The sequence below is a fragment of the Trachypithecus francoisi genome, unplaced genomic scaffold (assembly GCF_009764315.1).
Source record: "Trachypithecus francoisi isolate TF-2019V2 unplaced genomic scaffold, Tfra_2.0 Lachesis_group2, whole genome shotgun sequence".
NCBI lineage: Eukaryota > Metazoa > Chordata > Mammalia > Primates > Cercopithecidae > Trachypithecus > Trachypithecus francoisi.
The window spans coordinates 133,911,139-133,933,222 of NW_022681465.1; the positions used below are offsets into that span (position 1 = coordinate 133,911,139).

Genomic DNA, 22,084 nt, shown 5'->3' on the forward strand with positions numbered 1-22,084 from the left:
TGTTTATATATAAAAATATATTTAACCTCTTTGCTCTGTGTGGGAAGTCATTCTTGTTGATCTTTGATTTATACAAGTTCCAAGTTGGTTTATATTTAAGTACAAGTTGCTGTAGTTCAGTCTGAGGTAAATTGTATCAGCAATAGTCATAGTTTAAAGGAGAATTTTAAATATTATATTCCAGGATATTTATAAATTAAACCACCTGCTCTAAAATTAAGTAGTATAGGTAATGGAACATGTTTCAAGTAATTTTTTTCTCTCTTTCTGTCTCCTACTTACAATGACGTGTTCCTGGAGAACAGACTAGGGCTGATATTTTCATTCCTAGCATATGAAAAACCCAGGTTTTTACTCTTTAGTTTTTAAAATCTTTTTCACTATTAAAGAAAAAGGAAAGAAAATTTTTTTGAATGTGGCTGAAGGATAATTATCTTTAAAATATTTTAAATATAGTTGTTTTCTATAAAGCATTTTCTATAGTTATGTAAAAGTTTGATCTCCTGATACTATAGTAAAATAGCACAGTTGTAAAGTGCATTCCCTTATATTTTCATGCATTTACAGATGAGAGTTTAATTATTTGAATTAAGACATATGACTTTTTTTTAGCATCCATTGAAATTTTAATATTATGTACATATATTAGTCTTTGAGAGTTGATGCAGAATTGTGTTATAAAAGTGGAACTATAGCTATTTGCACACAATCCATGTCAAGAAAATAATCATCAAATGCAAGTGTTTGAACTCTCAGGGTCTTATTGTGGATTCTGATACCATATTCTGCCATTTTATTTTTAAATTAAGCTTAAATCTGTAATAAACAAAAACTTGAGTTATTTTGACATTTTTTATTTATGCACATTTATGTAAATACTTTTTTGTAGCAGTGTTTTAGACTTATGTAGGATATTCTCTGTGTTCCCACTTCCCCTCCCCAGCACACGCATATCATTATTCAGACAGCTTAGATAACATTCTGTTGATCCCTGTCAAATAGTCAAAGTGTGAAATTTTGGAGTTACTGCATTTGAAATTCTTTAGCTCAAATCACTGAGGGACCCATTTTAAAATAATCCCATCTTATTATTTTGCTTCATTTTTAATATCTTTTAGCGACAGCGATGAGGAAAAGAAAGCGAGAAGAGGCAGATCTCCCAAAGGTGAATTCAAAGATGAAGAGGAGACTGTGACGACAAAGCATATTCATATCACACAGGCCACAGAGACCACCACAACCAGACACAAGCGCACAGCAAATCCTTCCAAAACCATTGATCTTGGAGCAGCAGCACATTACACAGGGGACAAAGCAAGTCCAGATCAGAATGCTTCAACCCACATACCTCAGTCTTCAGTTAAGGTGGGAATGGCGGTAGTTTACACATTATACATGGTTTTATTTTTATAAACCGCTCTTAGAATTTCTGCATTAGTAGGCTTGGGCATTTCTAGGCAATCATATTAATTATAGATCATATGGCATGTATTACCCAGAGACGTTAATAATAAGAAATCTCTTTGAGGGAAGAAACCTGTCCAATTGCTGAATAATTGTCTGGGTACTTTCTATGAAAGTAGAAATGACACTTTTGGTTCATTTGGGGAAGGTTGTGAATCAGAATGTAGTGCATCTGTTCCCTTCTAGACAGCACTGGTTACCAACCACAAGTAGATTCACTAAAGAAAACATTGGAAGTATTTGGAAGTTTTAAGAAATGACAAACGAGGGAGTAAGAAGAGATATATAGGGGCAAGTTATCTCATTTAATGTAGAAACATTGCCTATAAAGGGAGGTGTGTTTGCCTCACAGTCATTACTGATTGGTACCAGAAGAAGCACTGACTCTTGTACCATCTTCGTTTGTTTTTATTTACCATAGACATGAAATCCACCTGGTAGGCCAAACCCTAGTCTTTTCAGCAGAAATCTGCCAAAGGGGGAGATCTGCCTCAAAAGACTAAATTATCGTTTTTATCACTTTCCCCCACTACTGTTTCCCGAGTTTGTGTCTTTGCAAGAGAAATAGCTACAAGCTGGGAAAAACAGTTTTCTAATGTATCCGGCAAATTGTAGGTGACTCTAAAAATAGAACCAGGCCTACTTAGTTGCAATAACAAATACCGTGTCAGCTTTTGCCAGATATCTGTATAATTTTTTTAATAATAGATTGAGACTTTTATCACGTATCTTAAAGGATTTTAAATAACAGCTTGTAGTATAGCCTGAATATATGACACTGTGCAATAAATATTTTATATTTGTAGTACAAGCTTCTTCTTTTTTATTTTCATTTACCCTTCTCCCCCCTAAAATGTCTAGAAGGTTGAAGTTACCCAACTCATTTGAATCTCTTTTTTAAGGTGTTTTGGAATCACAGTTAATCTTCCAAGTTCAAATCAACGTGCCTAGGATCTTAGTGTTTCCCGATTGCCTAATAATTGAGTTCTAATTTAGCATGTATGTATCGAACATACAGGACATAGGTATTTTGGTATCAGGGTGCTTATTAGCTCTGTGGGAGAAGACAAAAATAGTATTACAGGTATAGGCCTCACAGTTTAGTTTGGGAACTAAATATGAAACAGATTCCAGAATATATCAAATAACATAGAATTACACTAACTTGTGTGATATACAAACAATAAGGATTGCTAAGATTCATAGAAATTTAGAGCTGTTTAGGATCTTGACCTCTAATCCAGTGGATCTCAAGCCTTGGAATTATCTAGGGAGCTTTCTTGTAAACAGGCCAAGGTCTTGGCCTTTTTAGTTTATACCTGGGCAATTATGACTCAATATATTGTATGGGACTGGTACATATGCTAGGGGTTTTTTTTGTTTTTTGTTTTAAATGAACTGATACATAGCATTAAGATTTGAGTGGGATCTGGCATTTACGTTTTCCAGTGTGAAATGCAGTCAGAAAAGTGAGGTAGGAAACAAAATGTCGATGTTAAGAGATTTTTTCACTGCTGGGAATGGAGTTACTTAAAGGTGCTTACTGCCTCTCCATAAGGATTCAAGGTCAGTACTCTTTCTCCAGAAAACCCTACCCTTATTAAGCTAATTACAGGTATTTATGTCTAAATTGAGAATTAGAGATGGATAGAGCTGATTTTAGAAAAACAATCTTTTCTAAGCTCCTGAATGTTATGTGTGTGTTTTCAGACTTCAGTGCCTAGCAGCAAGTCATCTGGTGACCTTGTTGATCTGTTTGATGGCACCAGCCAGTCAACAGGTAAGCTTCTACATTGGCCTTTTGTTCTTGGTAACCTTGGTTCGAGAGTCATTTTTTAAAATGCCAAATAAAAGATAGGTTGAAAAATGAAATTATATATTTGCATTGGGTTCATTTTTTATGTGAAATTAGTCTTGAGCATTATTTGGAATCATTGTGTTGTTACTTTTGCTTATCTTTTTATATGTACACCCATTTCTCTAAGTTATCCCTAATTTATACCTTTTTCTGACCGACCCTCAGACTAGCAAAGCTTTATTTGTGGTCAATACTTATTGGAGGTTAATAATAGTATCCTCAATTCATTATCATACTTACATTTTAATGACTCCTCATAACCTGATGTAGTGCGTCTTCCCTAATTAATAATAAATAGTATTTCAAGGCATCATGTACTTTTCTGAAATTTTTCATCAAAGATTTTGGAATATGTAGTTTCCATTTTTACTTTTTTAAGATTAACTTGGAGAAACAAAAAAATTGCATTTAAGCTGTTGCCTTTACTTTCTTTATAAGCAAAATGTACTGCTCTTCACATTTTACTGTCTTTCCCTAAATTTTAATTGCGGCTGCCTTGGGCATGCCTAGCGATCATTTAACTTTTTATTCTTTTAATTCAACAAATATTTGTTGAACCAGACATTGATCTGAGTGCTTGTAAATGTTAAAACAGAGTTGTTGTCCTCATGCAAAGGTCAAGTGGAGAAAATAATCATTAATCAGTTACAAATAGTTATCTAGTGATAAACAATGGCAAGTGTTTCAGTCAGAGGAATGACATTCTCTGAAAGTATGTAACTACCAAACATATGTAAAGAGGGCAGCAGCTGGGCGCGGTGGCTCAAGCCTGTAATCCCAGCACTTTGGGAGGCCGAGGCGGGTGGATCACCTGAGATCAGATTTCAAGACCAGCATGGCCAACATGGTGAAACCCATCTCTACTAAAAATACAAAAATTAGCCGGGCATGTGGCGGGCACCTGTAATCCCAGCTACTTGGGAGGCTGAGGCAGGAGAATTGCTTGAACCCGGGAGGCGGAGGTTGCAGTGAGCAGAGACCGCGCCATTGCATTCCAGCCTGGGTGACAACCGCGAAAAACTCCATCTCAAAAAAAAAAAAAAGAAGGCTACAGCAAAAGAACTGTTTACCTTGAATTCTCATAGATGAGAAATCATCAATCCCATCTATGGTTTGGGATTTCTTCAGTTTGATTTCCAGGATATGCTAGATTTTGAGTCATTTCTAATCAGTTGTTTTCAAGAAAATTGGTATTTTTAGAGTTGCATTGGATGATTTTGGAGTTTTAATAAACTGTTGTGTGACATGTCAGAACAGCTTAACAAATACAACTTCTGTTTAAAGACAGTCTTTTCCAAGCCTAAGTTCATTTCGCATTAAAATGTAGACAGTAAGATTGGAGTATGACTAATGTGCAAAGTAAATTTATTATTCCCAGTTGTGTGTAATGATTTTTCAAAGTCGAATTGTGGCTCTGCACAGTGGCTCACACCTGTAATCCTGGCACTTTGGGAGACTGAGGCAGGCAGATCACCTGAGGTCAGGAGTTTGAGAGCAGCATGGCCTACATGGTGAAATCCCGTCTCTACTAAAACTATAAAAATTAGCTGGGCATGGTGATGGGCACCTGTAATCCCAGCTACTCAGGAGACTAAGGAAGGAGAATCGCTTGAACCTAGGAGGTGGAGTTTGCAGTGAGCTGATATCACGCCACTGCATTCCAGCTAGGGCGACAGAACAAGACTCTGTCTCAAAAAAAAAAAAAAAACCAAAACTTTAAATTAACATTTAAGTGTAAGTCTATGATGGAAATTACTTTTCATTGATAGTTTAGTATAATTAATATAATATAAAGCCCCGTTATTTCCTCCTCTTCACATACTATGTTAAAATTATTAGATTAGACATGAACTTTATTCAAGCAATTCTCTTGCCTCAGCCTCTCGAGTAGCTGGGTTTACAGTCACCTGCCACCGTGCCTGGCTAATTTTTGTATATTTAGTAGCATTTCACCGTGTTGGCCAGGCTGGTCTCGAACTCCTGACCTCAGATGATCTGCCTGCCTCAGCCTCCCGAAGTGCTGAGATTACAGGCGTGAGCCACTGCACCCAGCCCAGACATCTGGTTTGACTCCCCTTCCCTTCCCTTCCCTTCCCTTCCTGTCCTGTCCCTCCCCTCCCCTCCCCTCCCCTCCCCTCCCCTCCCTGTCCCTCCCCGTCCCTCCCCTCCCTATTCCTCCCCTCCCCTCCCCTCCCCCCCTCCCTCCCCTCCCTCCCTTCCTTCCTTCCTTCTCCCCTCCCTCCCTTCCTTCCTTCTCTTTCTTTTCTTTCTTTCTTAGAGTTTTGCCCTTGTAGCCCAGGCTGGAGTGCAGTGCACAATCTTGGCTCACTGCAACCTCTGCCTCCCAGGTTCAAGCGATTCTCCTGCCTCAGCCTCCTGAGTAGCTGGAATTACAGGCATGCGCCACCATGCCTGGCTGATTTTTGTATTTTTAGTAGAGACAGGGTTTCTCCATGTTGACCAGCCTAGTCTCGAACTCCTGACCTCAGGTGATCCACCCGTTTCAGCCTCCCAAAGTGCTGGGATTACAGGCGTGAGCCCCTGCGCCTGGCTGGCCTACTTTCTGAAATTCTTCAATTCCCTTTCCTTTTTTTCTGTAACTGCCAATTGTTCCTAAAATTATTCTTTAAACTTGATTGGACTGTAATGTCCAAGGTTACAGACAGCTACATTAGTCGTTTAACAATTTATGTGACATATTTTTATATGTTTAAGATTTGAACTGTAGAATTAACTGGTAGTTAGCATGTAGTCATATAATACAGATATAGTGTCACAGAATATCAACTATTTTGGACTTCCTGGTGTGAAATATTTAAAGGGCCCCTTTCATGCATCTGTAGAAAGTTTTAATGGAGCAATCAGAGAAGAATTAACTAGGAAGGTCAGATGGGTGGATGTAACTTTTCCTCCCTGACATCAAGATTGCTTTGAACAGAGAGAATTATTAAATACCAACATGCTTCCTTTACTTGGCAAGGAACCTTTGAGTGGTTTTTCTTCTCTAGTGCAAACAGTAGTTTGACTAATTAAATAGAAGTAGCAATTAATATTAATATAGTAACTGAGAAAGTTTGAATGAAATCTAGAAGGTTTCTTGCCTTAAAGTTTATTTTGTCTTAATAAAAAGCAACTAATAAGATTAATATTAGAAGAATTTTTTAAAATTAAAGTTATCTCCTATTTGAAACCATATGTTTAACCAGTTTGTGCAGTTCCCTCTTAAATCAGTACATAAATTTAGTTACTCCCAATCTCTATTTAAATATTTTAATAATATCTTTTAAATTGAATTCAGCAGTGAAGGGAAATTGGACATTAAATCTTTAGCACTTACACATGAGAAGGTATAAGAATCTACCATATTAACATTGGTATTTGGTATGTCATTTGGGTGTCATTTACCAGATGTGCCCATATTTATAATAGTACCGTCATGCAAGTAATGTGGGCACAAACTGTAAAGCTAAGCAGATATGGCATCTGTACCACTCACCAGATAAATATATCCTCTGAGAAAATGCTTAGATTTTCCTGTGTGTGTCTGTGTGTGTGATTACATGTTCTTAGCATTCTCAAAAGTATATATGGTAAAAATCATTGTAGAATATCTTACTAAGTTTAAAAATATATATGTAAAACCTGATTATCAAGATTTACTTGAGACTGTCTTATATCTTAATAAATGTCCCATTGTGGTGATATTTTTTTAAAATCTGTACTCAAATGGTGTTTCAGTGGCTTTTACATAAAGTACCTTTCTAAGTAAACATTTTAAGTAATGAAAAGTAATTTAAAGTACAGTCATGGACTGCGTAGTGTGTGACCATGGTTCCACATACAATACTATATTTCTACTGTACCTTTCTTATGTTTAGATATATGAACACTTTCTATTGTGTTATAGTTGCCTACAGTATCCAGTATAGTGACATGATGTACAGATTTGAAGTCAAGGAGTGATAGGCTATACCTTATAACCTAGGTATGTAGTAGGCTAAGTAGGTTTGTGTAAGTACACTCTATGATGTTTGCACAATGACAAAATTGCCTAATGCCCCAATGCATTCTGTCATTAAGAAATGTGTGACTATATTTAGAAAATAAGCCAATTGGAAATAGAATGCCAAAAACTGTGCCATTTCTTTTTTTAGTTGATCTCACCTCTTTAAAAAGAAGTCCAACTTGTCCCCTTTGTCCCTTTGTAATTAAGAAATTTAGGTCTTGATTAACATACTGTTACACAAGGTATTTCTAGTACAATAAATGAGGTTGAGAAAATTCAGCATAATCAATACAGATAGAACTTAAATGACTTGCAATATATCTTGATTTTTTTTAAGTTGAAAAGAAACATTTGAAAGGATTAAGGTATATCAAATCCAAAATGTGTATTACATTTACATTTGAACCTGCTGCTTTGTACCCAGTAATCACTAGTTGAAGACATTTACATGAATATGTAAATACTCACCTTGTTCCACTCTTAGTGCACCAACTTATTTGGGTAGGGGTTGTCTCTGGTTTTAAACTAAGTTTACTGAAAATAAAATTTTTTCAGTATATTCTCATGCTCAATTTGGTGGAAAACAAGTGATTTGCCATAATTTAGACACATAAAGTATGTATCTGCTGAATATCTTTTTTAAATACATTTTCTACATATTCCATGAATGTAGTTATTTAAGCATTTATTATGTGGCCAATCTTTTTCAGGCTTTTAGATATGACTTCATTTGTTTGGATTTTTCTGGGTTTTATTCATTTCTTTATGTATGTTGATAAACTGCTTTTCACCTAAGATCTCACGACCATTTTCTTATGATACTTGGTATTCTTTTATAATACTTTTCATTGCTTTATAATCTTACATTGGGTGGCTATATTATAATTTAGCCAGTTAGTCCCTTGTTTTCTAGATGTTCTTTTTTTATTTTTCCAAAATTTTGTAGCACAATAGCATCTTTTAAAGCTTTTTCAGTTTGGTAAGAGAAAACAATATTTCATTTTATTTTGCATTGATTGAGTTTGAACACTTCATATTTTTATGGGCCAGTTGTTACTATCTATTCATGTTCTTTGTTTATTAGGAGTATTCATCCTTATTGATATTCTAAAATTTGTGTATTATAGATAATAACTCTTTGTCATGTATTTACATATTTTATTGTACTTTGCCATTGCTTTGATGTTGTGTGTATTAGAATTCTTCATGCAAAAGTTTGTCTTAATGTGATCTAGATTAAATTTTTTTGTCAAAGAAAATTTCCATTTGTCGTTTAAGTACTGTCTAGTTTAGCTGTATTTTCTTGTTCACAATATTGCTTTGGGAAATAACATGTTCCCAGCTGGTGACTGTAAATAACCTCCTTGCCGCCCTGAAAAGGCAGATGGAAATGGCTCATTTATAATGACAGTTCTCATGTGGGAATCTTGAAGGATAGCACTTGTTGTGAAAATCAGCAGTCTTCCACATGCAGCAATTTTTGGTAGAGTCTTATTTATATTCCTTTAGAATATAAATTTAGATAGAAGTTATCTGGGAAAATGCTTAAGTATAGAAAATGAATGTGGAATTTGGTATGCGTATCATACATACAGATATGGATAGTCCTAGGAGAGAGAAACATTTTCTAAATAAAGAGATTTTTAATTTTTGAGAGTTTTCAAAGTTGAAGATCACATTTCTTAAAGTACCAGTAAAAGCATAGTATGTGGCACTTTAAAAGATTAGAGAGAAAAAACATTTTCAGAGAAAGACAACTTCTAGTTGTAAAATAGTTACATGCATCTTTCCATTCTTTGCTCTCAATATTCTTAAGCTACTCATGTTGAAATCAAAATCCCTGTGATATGGATGGAGAGGAATACTATTTGCAATAGATAAGTTATGAACATCATATAATTTCTGTTTTGGTGATAGAAGGAGGATAATTATCTGAATTACTAAATACAGGATATGTCTAAAATAAAATTTCTTACCAGTTTGAAGTTGTGATCTACAGCTTTTATCCTCAACGTGTATTTTCTTTGTAGCCTAGACTGAATAAGATTTGAAAATCCCTAACACTGCCAGACGCGGTGGTTCATCCCTGTAATCCCAGCACTTTGGGAGGCCGAGGCAGGCAGATCACCTGAGGTCGGGAGCTCGAGACCAGCCTGGCGAACATGGCAAAACCCCATCTCTATTAAAAATAAAAAAAATTAACTGGGCATGGTGGCGGGCGCCTGTAATCCCAGCTACTCGGGAGGTAGAGGGTGGAGAATCACTTGAACCTGGGAGGCGGAGGTTGCAGTGAGCTGAGAGCGTGCCATTGCACTCTAGCCTGGGTGACAAGAGTGGAACTCCGTCTCAAAAAAGAAAAGAAAATCCCTAACTCCTAACTTGTTTGGTATAGTAAGTTATATATCAATGTTTATTTACTGCTTAAATGAAGCAAATTAAAATAATCTTTAATTTTTAAATCCCTTAATGTTGTATTAATTGATTAACTATCATTCTGTTACCCAACAGTATACTTGACCAATGTTTTTAACACAAGGAACTTTACAGAAAACAAACTTATGAATATTAAGCAGCAACTGTTTGAAGCATTCATTTACTTGCTAGATTTTATTAATATGTGTGCTTGTTTAAATGGTTTAAACATACAACTTATTGAACTTTTGTGTTCCTTGTCACATTTTGTCACAATGTTTGTACCTTTAAGGAAGAGAAAACCAGATCACTGTGATACTCTCTTTTAGATGAAGTAAAAATTAGACTAAGCTGTAGGGTTGATAGAATTGAAGCACCTTCACTTTGGTTGGCATTAGTCAGCTGGTGAGGGAGGATATATATATGTGTATGAGCATGTACATCTGTGCTGAAGCAATGAGGAATTAGTTATGCCTGCTGATAGTTACCTACAGTAAATGTGCATTAAAAAGAAATACCAAGTACACACATATCAGAAACTGATCTGTTCCTTTTATTACTGTTGGCCATATATTAAGAAGGGGAGATGGTTCTAGTTTAATTAACCCAGTTGAGTGTAGCAGATGGGGCAGAATGTCTTGCAGCGATAAGACAATTCAGAAATGGCACCAGATGTTGGAAGCTGTCCCTAGTGGTGTTTGAGTGCAGCCCAGATGTTCCAGTCCCACCTGGCTAGTTTCTAAGCACTGCAGGCTAAACAGCTGTGATGTAACCTATATAATGTTCACATAACACTAAAAGCACCATAATTGAACTGCTGTAGACTTCTAAGGTTGTGACTATTCAGAGGTGAAATCTTTAAGGACAGACAAAAGTAAGGACAACTATTTAAAGTTTCAGATATTGGGCTATTTCACTACTTAAACTGAGAAAAAAAAGGAGTATTACTTGAAATAATGTTATAATTGAAATTATAGGTAAAAGTAAATATTCTTACCCATGTAGTATTTACAAATATAATTTTATGTCAGAATGTAATGTTACGCACACAGAGGTTGATTTGCAGACTTATAATTTGGATCTTACCCTTTTAAAAACACCTATCTAGAAGTAGCAAAAAAGCTATTTTTTTTCCCATGCATTAAAATTACAAAATATAAGTATTTACTCTTTTATGGAGTAAACACTACGGGGGGAGAACATTCACCAAAACTATTGTATTGATATTTCTCCCTCTCTCTGCTTAAAATAATTTTTTTTGTTTTGTTTTGTTTTTGTTTTTTTGAGACAGTGTCTCACTGTGTCACCCAGTCTGGAGTGCAGCAATCTCGGCTCACTGCAGCCTCTGCCTCCTGGGCTCAAGCAGTCCTCCCACCTCAGCCTCCTGAGTAGCTGGGGCTACAGGTGCGTGCGACCATGCTCAGTTTAATATTTTAAGGTTTTGTAGAGACAAGGTCTCACTATATTGCCCAGGCTGATCTCTCAACTCCTGGGCTCAAGCAATTCCCCCGCCTCATCATCCCAAAGTGCTGAGATTTACAGGCATGAGCCACCACACCAGACTCTAAAATGATTTTATACAAGTGGACTTTATCTTTCTAACTTTTTATTTTTAAAAATTCCAAGCCGGGCGCGGTGGCTCACGCCTGTAATCCCAGCACTCTGGGAGGCCGAGGCGGGCGGATCATAAGGTCAGGAGATCGAGACCATCCTGGCTAACGCGGTGAAACCCCGTCTCTATAAAAATACAAAAAATTAGCCGGGCGCAGTGACGGGCGCCTGTAGTCCCAGCTACTCGGGAGGCTGAGGCAGGAGAATGGCGTGAACCGGGCGGCGGAGCTTGCAGTGAGCCGAGATCGTGCCACTGCACTCCAGCCTGGGCGACAGAGCAAGACTCCGTCTCAAAAAAAAAAAAAAAAAAAATTAAAAAATAAAAATAAAAATTACAAACGTACAGAAAATTTGCCCTGTTTATCTCTCTCTCTGGTTCTTTTTTATTTGTTTGTTGTGTACTGTTTGTTCATCCATATCATTTGAGAGGAAATCGCAATCATGACATTTTGCCCCTAAAATACTTCAACCTATATTTCTTTACAAGGACATTCTCCTTTATGATCGTGATATAATCATACTTGGGATTTAACATTAAAACAGTATTAATGCTAATATACAGACCACATTCAGATTTCCCCAGTGTCTCAATTCTGTCATTTCAGGATAGCAATTAGAAAAAAATTCGGGGTCCAATCAAGGATCCTGCATTTTATTTACTTGTTTTGTGAATATCTTATTCCCCAGCAGCATTTTACTCAGGTTTTAGAATCCATCGAAGACTCTTATAAAGAGCATAATTGGCTGGATAAGTTGTATTCTTTCCACATTATGCTCGTGAAATATTAGATAATTTTAACCACAGATACAGTGTCATTTATCTTACTAGATACAGGACTGAGGAACGGAAAAGAGTCTATGGTAGCTCATAGGGAACATAGTGACATGAAAATCTAGGTCAACAGACTAGTTTTTATGAGGCATCTGGGCCTCTAATATTAGGTACTTTTTGTGTAGCACTAAAATGGCCTCCAGAAAGTATTTACAATTGTTCTCTAGTTCTAACAGTTTTACCTTTTTCTTAACTTCTAGGAGGATCAGCTGATTTATTTGGAGGATTTGCTGACTTTGGCTCAGCTGCTGCATCAGGCAGTTTCCCTTCCCAAGGTATGATTCTATTTGATTGGCCAGAAGCCTGGGGTGGTAAAAAGGTCATTAAAAACAACTCCCATTCCCCCCAAGTCAACTTCTTTCTGTCATTTTTCTACTTGTAGTATTCATAATTCATAATTCCTAAAGAACTTACTCACAAGGTGTTTTATGGGGCAGATGCCTTAAATGTGCCAAATGAATTACTTTGGTCACAGACTACTCCGGTACATCTAAAGAAAATTGCCCGTATTCATAGGTGACTCTTGTTTAGCTTTTTTGAAAGGGAAAGGAGGATGTGAGTATCTCTAACTAATCTCATTTTGTTTAATAGCAGCAAGAATATCATGGTTTATGTTTAGTTTAGCTTATGATTTTCATGAATGAAAGTTAGGGACATGGGGATCAGACCAACTATCTTACTAAAATGTATTCCTTTTTTAATTTAGATATGTTAAAAGTATGTGAAAAATAACCGAACTTCGTTTTGACATATCCTAAAATAATGAGCAGTTGAACCTTAGGCAAAACTTTCTCATTCTTTATTAGAATAGAATTTTAAAACAAAAAGCAGCATTCAAACAGGATACGGACTTAAACATCAAGGATTGAGGTGAAAGGCCTGTTTCTTTTTTTAATTAATATTTTTATCTTATTACCTACCCCAGCCATATGGTAACTGTTTAACTTTACGAAAGCCTCTGAACCTTCAACTTTTTAAAACTAGGAACTGTATTACTTGTCTTGGTTCTTTTTGAGGATAGTGTCTATAGAGGTATGTATTAGGTTGGTGCAATTATCGCAGTTACTCTTGAACCAACCTAATAAAATAGGGGCTACATTCATTATTAAGTGTCTGTTTATTTTTTTTAAGGTTGTGAAGAGGTTGTGTTATTTATTTTATAAAATCTGGTCAGTCTGAAGTTTGAGAGAGAATATTTTTAAAATATGGCTATGAGAATCTTAAACATGAGGTGAGGCAGGGAGAAAAGATGTAATTTAACCGAGTTAGTGTTATTACTGATCACAAGTCAAATAATCTATTGCCGTTATATTAAACTGGTTTAAAATTTATATTTAGTAATATCTGGTTAGGTTTGTGAGGAGTCAGGAAAAAAGATACATAGCTTATAAAATGATTTGGGGTTATTTTGACAACTTATTTTTGTAAATTCCAAGTATTTTCCAGAAACTAGAATTGTTGAGGAATTCTCTGCTTCATTTTTAAAGTGTGATTATGCCCTCTAAGGGTTGACGCCTTACTTTAGGCAAACCAAAGTGGAAGGTAAACGTTACCCTTATTTTACAGCTTCCTTGTCTAATTCTCAAAGTTTTTATGTATATAAAGTTGCCTACTATGCAAATAATTTAAATATGTTAATGTTGCCTAAGTGATACATCTCTTCATCTGTATGCATGTGATTAATATAACCTGACCACCTTTATGCAGGGGGCTGAAACCACTGCAACAATGATTAATCATTTCTGAACAATACATGCCCCACTAGAAATCTTTTCCTCCCGTGATTAATCATTTCAGATATGAAGTTTTCAGGTGGGGCAACACATTTTGCCCCAGTTTCCATTCATATTCTGCATTATAGATCAAACAAATAGAAAATCCGCATAAAGTTTACATTGACCCAACAGCCTTACTTAGTTTAAATTGTTTAATATCTAGAGCTAATTGTAAAACTCTTAATGCGGTCTCTTTAAAAAAAATTAAAAAAGAAGATCAAAGACATGTATTAGTAAAACCCTGAGGTAAAGAATATTAGTCCAATTCTTATATTAAATTGTTAGTAGTTTCTAAGTGAATTATTTTCTCTTTCAAGGGTGCTTACATTTTAATATGGTAATGGAAGAATGTAATTTTAAAGACTTCACATTATTATTCTCTTAATATTTAGCATAATGAGACATGGTATTGTAGTGGTTGGTCACTTTTTAGGCTAGACAAAATGTATTTCCAAGTTGTAAATGAACATGGAGTGCAAAGAGATGGTGTTAATTAACTTGGAAGGTACATACTTACTATTTGCTTTCAGATGACAGTTTTTATGTAGCTCTTTCTTCACCTTTTGCTTTTTCAAATTCCATTTATTCATATTTATCTATTTGTTCCTTTCAATATAAAAATTGATTAGAGGTTAATTGATAAGACTGTAGTGATTAAGAGTATGGATTTTATGCATTCAACCTTGCACTTGCAAAGTATAGTGATAGGGTTTTGCTTGTTTCTGGCTTGGTTGTGTTTTTTAATATTACATGAGTTTTCTTCCTCTCTTTTATTGTAAATAAACAGTCCCAGTTGAAGTGGGCAATGTGCTAAAGTTATAGCCCTTGTGTTGTCAGTAGAAGTATGGCCAAATAAGTGAGAAATTCTTTTTTTTTTTTAGACGGAGTCTTGCTCTGTCACCCAGGCTGGAGTGCAGTGGCACAATCACTGCAGCCTGCACCTCCTAGGTTCAACCAATTCTCGTGCCCGAGCCTCCCGAGTAGCTGGGACTACAGGCGCGTGTCACAACACCCAGCTAATTTTTTTGTGTTTTTAGTAGATACTGGGTTTCACCGCGCTAGCCAGGATGGTCTCAATCTCCTGACCTTGTGATCTACCTGCTCGGCCTCCCAAAGTCCTAGGATTACAGGCGTGAGCCACCATGCCTGGCCATTTTTTTTGTGGTAAATTCAGTGTGTCACCTATAGAGCTGCCAAGAGATGGATTTCCCTTTATATTTGGAAGAATTTTTTTTTCTTTGCCACCTTGTTACTCTCGTGTAATATTCATGAGAAAGAATACTGTCCAGATGGAGATGGTACCTGCAGATGTTAATCTGGGTGGACTCAAATCAGCTCTAATTTGTTTCAGTTCATAGATTGTTATATTTGTTCTGTGCATTTCATGAAGTTTCTTACCCTTAGAGTTATTCCTGTCTTAGTAACAGCAGCAAGTGGGAATGGAGACTTTGGTGACTGGAGTGCCTTCAACCAAGCCCCATCAGGCCCTGTTGCTTCCAGTGGCGAGTTCTTTGGCAGTGCCTCACAGCCAGCGGTAGAACTCGTTAGTGGCTCACAATCAGCTCTAGGCCCACCTCCCGCTGCCTCGAATTCTTCAGACCTGTTTGATCTTATGGGCTCATCCCAGGCAACCATGACATCTTCCCAGAGTATGAATTTCTCTATGATGAGCACTAATACTGTGGGACTTGGTTTGCCTATGTCAAGATCACAGGTAAGTTGTCTGGTTCTCTTGGAAGTTGTTATTTATAATCTTTGAGATGCTCTAACTCATCTAACAATAGATTAGTGTAAAACAGAAAAATAAGCAAGTCCTTTTTATGTGTATCAATACGTGTCTGTGTGTATATATATACACGCATTTGCACATTTCATTTACCTTATACTCTTTCCCCTAGCATAGTCATTTGCATTCTGGAAGGCAAGACCTTCTCCCCCATCTTGTAGTTACTGTAAAGCCAAGCATGGTACCTTTGTACAGAGGAGGAACATGGCAAAAATTTATTCTTTTAACAAATTGGTATTTGATAGTTTTTTAAAATTGTCTTTAAGAAAAAGAAGTAGGCCAGGCGCAGTGGTTCACCCCTGTAATCCCAGCATTTTGGAAGGCTAAGGCGGGTGGATCACGAGGTCGGGAGATCAAGACCATCCTGGCTAACACGGCGAAACCCCGTCTCTACTAAAAATACAAAAAATTAGCCAGGTGTGGTGGCGGGCACCTGTAGTCCCAGCTACTCAGGAGGCTGAGTCAGGAGAATGGCGTGAACCTGGGAGGCAGAGCTTGCATTGAGCCAAGATCGCACCACTGCACTCCAGCCTGGGCGACAGAGTGAGACTCCGTCTCATTAAAAAAAAAAAAAAAAAAAAAATGGAAAAGACATAGAGATATTGTTTCACTCATGGCAAGTATCCATTTAGTAAAATTTCTGGTCGTGTCCCTAAAGAAATATCACTGATTGGTTGTAAATAATCAGTGCTAATATGGAAAATTATTCTGTCAAATGGTGAATGTTCTTCACAATTCTGGACCTGCTCTACATTATGTAAGTGTTTTATAGGCTCATCTTTCAACTTTCATTTTCATAAAGAAAAACAACTAAAATGGGAGCCTCTTAATTCACTATTTTATTTATAGTTAAATCCAAATTACCTAGTATTAGCTTAGAATTCAAACAAGTGCAGGCTTGGAAAATATGTGTCTGAATGGTACCAGGAACTTGCTATTTTTGACTCAAACTATTGAGAATATGTGTTTATGATGCTAATTACTCATTTTAATGTGTAGATTCTCGTCTTTGGGGTATTAGGATGAAGGAAAAGAAGAAAGAAGCAGAAAGGTGACTACTCTGTATAACAGAAATAAGACCTAATGTATGAGTTAAGCATAAAGCCAGTCTACTTTATTTGCAGCCTTAATTGTAACTGTCGTAATTCTTTGCATTGGTACATTTTTTTTTTTTTTTTTTTTTTTTTGAGACGGAGTCTCACTCTGTCGCCGGGGCTGGAGTGCAGTGGCCGGATCTCAGCTCACTGCAAGCTCCGCCTCCCGGGTTCACGCTATTCTCCTGCCTCAGCCTCCCGAGTAGCTGGGACTACAGGCGCCCGCCACCTCGCCCGGCTAGTTTTTTGTATTTTTTAGTAGAGACGGGGTTTCACAGTGTTAGCCAGGATGGTCTCGATCTCCTGACCTCGTGATCCGCCCGTCTCGGCCTCCCAAAGTGCTGGGATTACAGGCTTGAGCCACCGCGCCCGGCCGCATTGGTACATTTTTAATTATTCTTCCTCTTCTTGTTCCTTTTTTCTGTCCTTTTCACAGTTATCCTCAGTAACCATTAGGAACCTCTGCTTCTTTCTCCTGAATTTCTTCTTTCTCCTACATTGGTCCATATACATCAAGTTCATTTAGTGTTACTCACTTTAGGTAGTAAAAGTATACACAGAGCAGGGAAATGCCAGTCAGGATATGTGAAATATAAATTGCTTTTTCATGGTTTTGCCTTATATCCTTGTATAATGTGAGATGTCATATCCTGAATTCTCTGTTTTGTTGTGTTGTTTTGAAACAGAGTCTCACTGTGTTGCCCAGGCTGGAGTGCAGTGGCACGATCTCTGCTCACTGCAACCTCCACCTCCTCGGTTCAAGCGATTCTACTGCCTTAGCCTCCCAAGTAACTGGGACTACAGGCGTGTGCCACCATGCCTGGCTAATTTTGTATTTTTAGTACAGATGGGGTTTCATCCTGTTGGCCACGCTGGTCTTGAACTTCTGACCTCAGGTGATCCACCCACCTTAGTCTCCCAAAGTGCTGGGATTACAGGCATAAATCACCGCGCCTGGCCTCTGAATTCTGTTTTGAAAGGATAAATTTCCACTTGTGTATCTCCTTAAAGCTATACTAACCTAAAGTTGGTAGTTCCCCTGGGCATTTGCCAGGAATGGTGGCTTCTAGACTTTGAGTGTTGGGAGAATAATTGTTAGTGTAGGTAAATTGTTGGTTTTATCCACCTCAAATCTGATTGGGACTTCAGAGGAACCTCTTTGGGAAGCTAATGATTTAGGGTATTGAAGGCATTAGGATAGAACATTGTGGTTCTCTTTGTTTCAGAAGTGCATTGTTGTGATTAAATTGCCATCTGATAATTTTTATAGAACAGATGCTTAATTTTTAGAGCATTTTTCTATTTTCCAGCCTTTGCAAAATGTTAGCACAGTGCTGCAGAAGCCTAATCCTCTCTATAATCAGAATACAGATATGGTCCAGAAATCAGTCAGCAAAACCTTGCCCTCTACTTGGTCTGACCCCAGTGTAAACATCAGCTTAGACAACTTACTACCTGGTATGCAGCCTTCCAAACCCCAGCAGCCATCACTGAATACAATGATTCAGCAACAGAGTAAGTTACCTTAAGACGTCCCACTTCTTTGTGTACTTGCAGTCTTTTGCCTTAATGCTAGGACTACTACAAACTATGAAATAAAAATACATCACATAAATTGTAACTAACAGTTAACCAAATGCCTGTTCACTTAAGATATTTTCACATAATATTTACTGGATATTCCTCCTGGCACATTGAATTACTTTATATTCTATTCTTGGCCTGATAACATTTATTGTATTGTGGAGAGTTTTGAGGACCTGATCACTAAAACAAAAATTTGCTATACAGATGTTTTTTAAAACATATAGGCAAATATGATGGACAAACATATGTCTGATTCTGCCGTTGAGTGGTAATCACCATTCATACATATTTCTTTCTATCTTTTCTTTTTTCTTTTTTTTTTGAGATGGAGTCTTGCTCTGTCGCCCAGGCTGGAGTGCAGTGGCGCAATCTTGGCTCACTCCGGCGTCCACCTCCCAGCTTTAAGCGATTCCTTGCCTCAGCCTTCTGAGCAGCCAGGATTACAGGCATGTGCCGCCACACCCAGCTAATTTTTGTATTTTAATAGAGACAGGATTTCACCATGTTGGCCAGGCTGGTCTTGAACTCCTGACCTCAAGTGATCCACCCGCCTTGGCCTCCCAAAATGCTGGGACTACAGGTGTGAGGCACCACGTCCAGCCACTTTCCATCTTTTCTAAGCATATTTTTATTTTTTTTTTTCTTTTTTTTCTTTTTTTTTTGAGACGGAGTCTCGCTCTGTCACCCAGGCTGGAGTGCTGTGGCCGGATCTCAGCTCACTACAAGCTCCGCCTCCCGGGTTCCCGCCATTCACCTGCCTCAGCCTCCCGGGTAGCTGGGACTACAGGTGCCGCCACCTCGCCCGGCTAGTTTTTTGTAGTTTTTAGCAGAGGCGGGGTTTCACTGTGTTAGCCAGGATGGTCTCGATCTCCTGACCTCGTGACCCGCCCGTCTCGGCCTCCCAAAGTGCTGGGATTACAGGCTTGAGCCACTGCGCCCGGCCTCTAAGCATATTTTTAATACTTGGGATCATTCTCTCTATGTTGGTTTGTTTCTTGCTGTTCTTATTCAACATTAAGTCATCATTTTCCCTGTATGGAATAATATTCTTAGGAAAAATGATTGTTAGCGCTTGATAGTTATCATATTAGTGTATGATTTCCCTTGCTAATTATTTCGGTTGTTTCCAGCTGTTTTGTATAAATCTTCATACTTTGGTTTTTTTCCTTAATAGAATGTTCTAAAAATAAGTCAATGGATATAAACTTTTAAAAGATTTTTGTATAAATCTTCATACTTCTAATTTTTTTAATAGAATGTTCTAAAAATAGAATAAGTCAAAGGATATAAACTTTTTTAAGATTTTTGATACACACTAGCTCTTGACAACTTGTTAAGTAGGATTTAACAGTAGGTTTTGTAGGAATGTTTTTAAGTTGGCTGTTTTTCCCCAGTCTACTCTTACTGTTTCTACATCTCTGGGGAACCAGAGCCAATAGTCACTGAATATATTTCTCAAGAGGAACCAGTGCAGAGTAACTGACTTCTTATAAAATCACTGTAAAGGAATTTTAATGGGGCTAAAGAAGTACAGATGCTCAAGAAGTTATTAATTCTCTGCTCTATGAACCTAAGAATTTATTGTGGTAAAGTTCTTCTGTCTGTTTTCTTCTGGTAGATATGCAGCAGCCTATGAATGTGATGACTCAAAGTTTTGGAGCCGTGAACCTCAGTTCTCCATCGAACATGCTTCCTGTCCGACCCCAAACTAACACTTTGATAGGGGGACCCATGCCTATGAGCATGCCCAGTGTGGTGACTGGCCCCATGGGAATGGCCCCTCTTGGAAATACTCCAATGATGAACCAGAGCATGATGGGCATGAACATGAACATAGGGATGTCCGCTGCTGGGATGGGCCTGACGGGCACTATGGGAATGGGCATGCCCAACATAGCCATGACTTCTGGAACTGTGCAACCCAAGCAAGATGCCTTTGCAAATTTCGCCAATTTTAGCAAATAAGAGATTGTAAAAGAAGCAGATTGAATGAAGAATTTTTAGCTGTGCAGATAGGTGATGTTGGGATGGAAAATGCTAATCAACTACCCTTTCTTTTATCAATTAATTAAAGTCTACATAAAGAACCAAAAAGGCTGTTTTATAAAAGTGAAATATCCAGTATTTCAGAGGGCCAGGCAAGAGCACTTCAGATGAGGCAGTCAGAATCATTTTTTCCAGTGAGGATAGACCACAAGTGGGTGGTGAGGCCATCGAAAGCCTTTGTCAACTGAGGAGCCCATTTAACAGCATAATTTGTAGGAAGATTGGTATAGGGCTGAATAAATGTGTTTGAATCTCTAATTTTATACTTTCTTTTCCTGAGGAACTTGATTTTTCTGTCCCTGGATCGCCTTGTCATAATTGGGTCTGTTCCTTTTACTACCACTCTTGAGTCCATATATGAAATCATTAAAGTTGGATGATCAGTTTTTTATAAAAATATATATTTTTGTCCAAAAAAGGCATACATACGTGATTATGGCTAAATCAAAGGTAACTGGAATGTATATACTTTTGCTAATGTTCCAGCAACACTGCTATTATACTATCCAAATTTTTATTGTAACAAAACCTCTTTAAGCAATTGGTGATCGCTATGGGACTTTTCCCATGTCTTCTGCTGTAATTATCCTGTGCAGAACTAGGAAATTTTTTTTTTTCAGGACTGCTCTATGGTTTCCTTTAAAAGAAAAAAAAAGTCTGTTTGTTTTTAGCCATCATTATTTACAATTTGCAGTGATTAACTTGGCAAGGCTTCCTTCCGTGTTTATCCCTGTAGCCATCATTTAAGTCAGGAACACTCAAAAGAGAAAAATACTTATTTTATTTTTTTCGGGGGGGTGTCTGAAAAGGTGAAAATCTATTAAAACCTTAAGTTAAATATAAATGTTACAACTCAAATGTTTGCTTTTAGATTTTATACAGTATTTGTTTTGTTTTGGTTTTGAGTGTATATAATACAGCATTAGCAGTATGGTTCCAGTAGAGGAGTTAAATATATATTATTAAAGGAGACCTGTAGCAGTCAAAGATTTTATTGATTTAACGACAAAGGAAATTAATTAAAATGTTTTCATTTTTCTGCTGTAATTCTGCATTAAGCTAACATGAAAATCATGATTCTAGAGTTTGGAATGCAAAATTAATTGTTTTACCCTCAAGCTGGGGATATTTTTCAAAATAAATACTATAATATAGATATCAAATTATTACCTCCCCATGTTATGTTGAAAATTTTTTTATTAAATTGATAAAACTTTATTTCCATTATATTCATAATGTTCTGTTATACATAACATTAAAATGTTCATTAAAATCAATGTTGAACTGCTTTTTCTTTCATTCTGTTAGACATTTGAGACCATTGTATAATTTGGGCAAAGTAATCTTTATAAATAATTTAAAATTATTTAATGACTTCTCTATTCTTTCCTATCAGAGTCTACTGTTAGGAATTAAAAATGAAGTAGCAAAGATATCCTGACCTGCTCCATTCTTGCTAATGTTCCATCTACAACATTTCTAATTAGGCAGAAATTCATGTACTTCAGCTAAGTGGTAATGAAAAGTGATTCATTTGCTGAATAAGAGATGAGAGAGAGTGTAATTAGCTGACTGCGGTTTTTAATCTTTCAGCAATTCAATGTGTTTAACTT

General features: G+C 36.9%; 1 protein-coding gene across 2 annotated transcripts in view; it reads left to right on the forward strand.

The window, feature by feature from the left end:
• The window catches only part of CLINT1 (clathrin interactor 1), a 75,984-nt gene extending 54,236 nt beyond the window's left edge, over positions 1-21,748 (forward strand). Inside the window, exons 7-12 of one of the 2 annotated variants that reach the window (XM_033180453.1) lie at positions 1,119-1,365; positions 3,175-3,244; positions 12,384-12,458; positions 15,380-15,672; positions 18,149-18,353; positions 20,044-21,748. In XM_033180453.1, the coding sequence (XP_033036344.1) occupies positions 1,119-1,365; positions 3,175-3,244; positions 12,384-12,458; positions 15,380-15,672; positions 18,149-18,353; positions 20,044-20,390 (1,237 nt within the window). In that variant the 3' untranslated portion in view covers positions 20,391-21,748. The remainder of the gene's footprint in view (positions 1-1,118; positions 1,366-3,174; positions 3,245-12,383; positions 12,459-15,379; positions 15,673-18,148; positions 18,354-20,043) is intronic. The other variant, XM_033180454.1, reaches the window with a different exon arrangement.
• Positions 21,749-22,084: the final 336 nt, after the last annotated feature.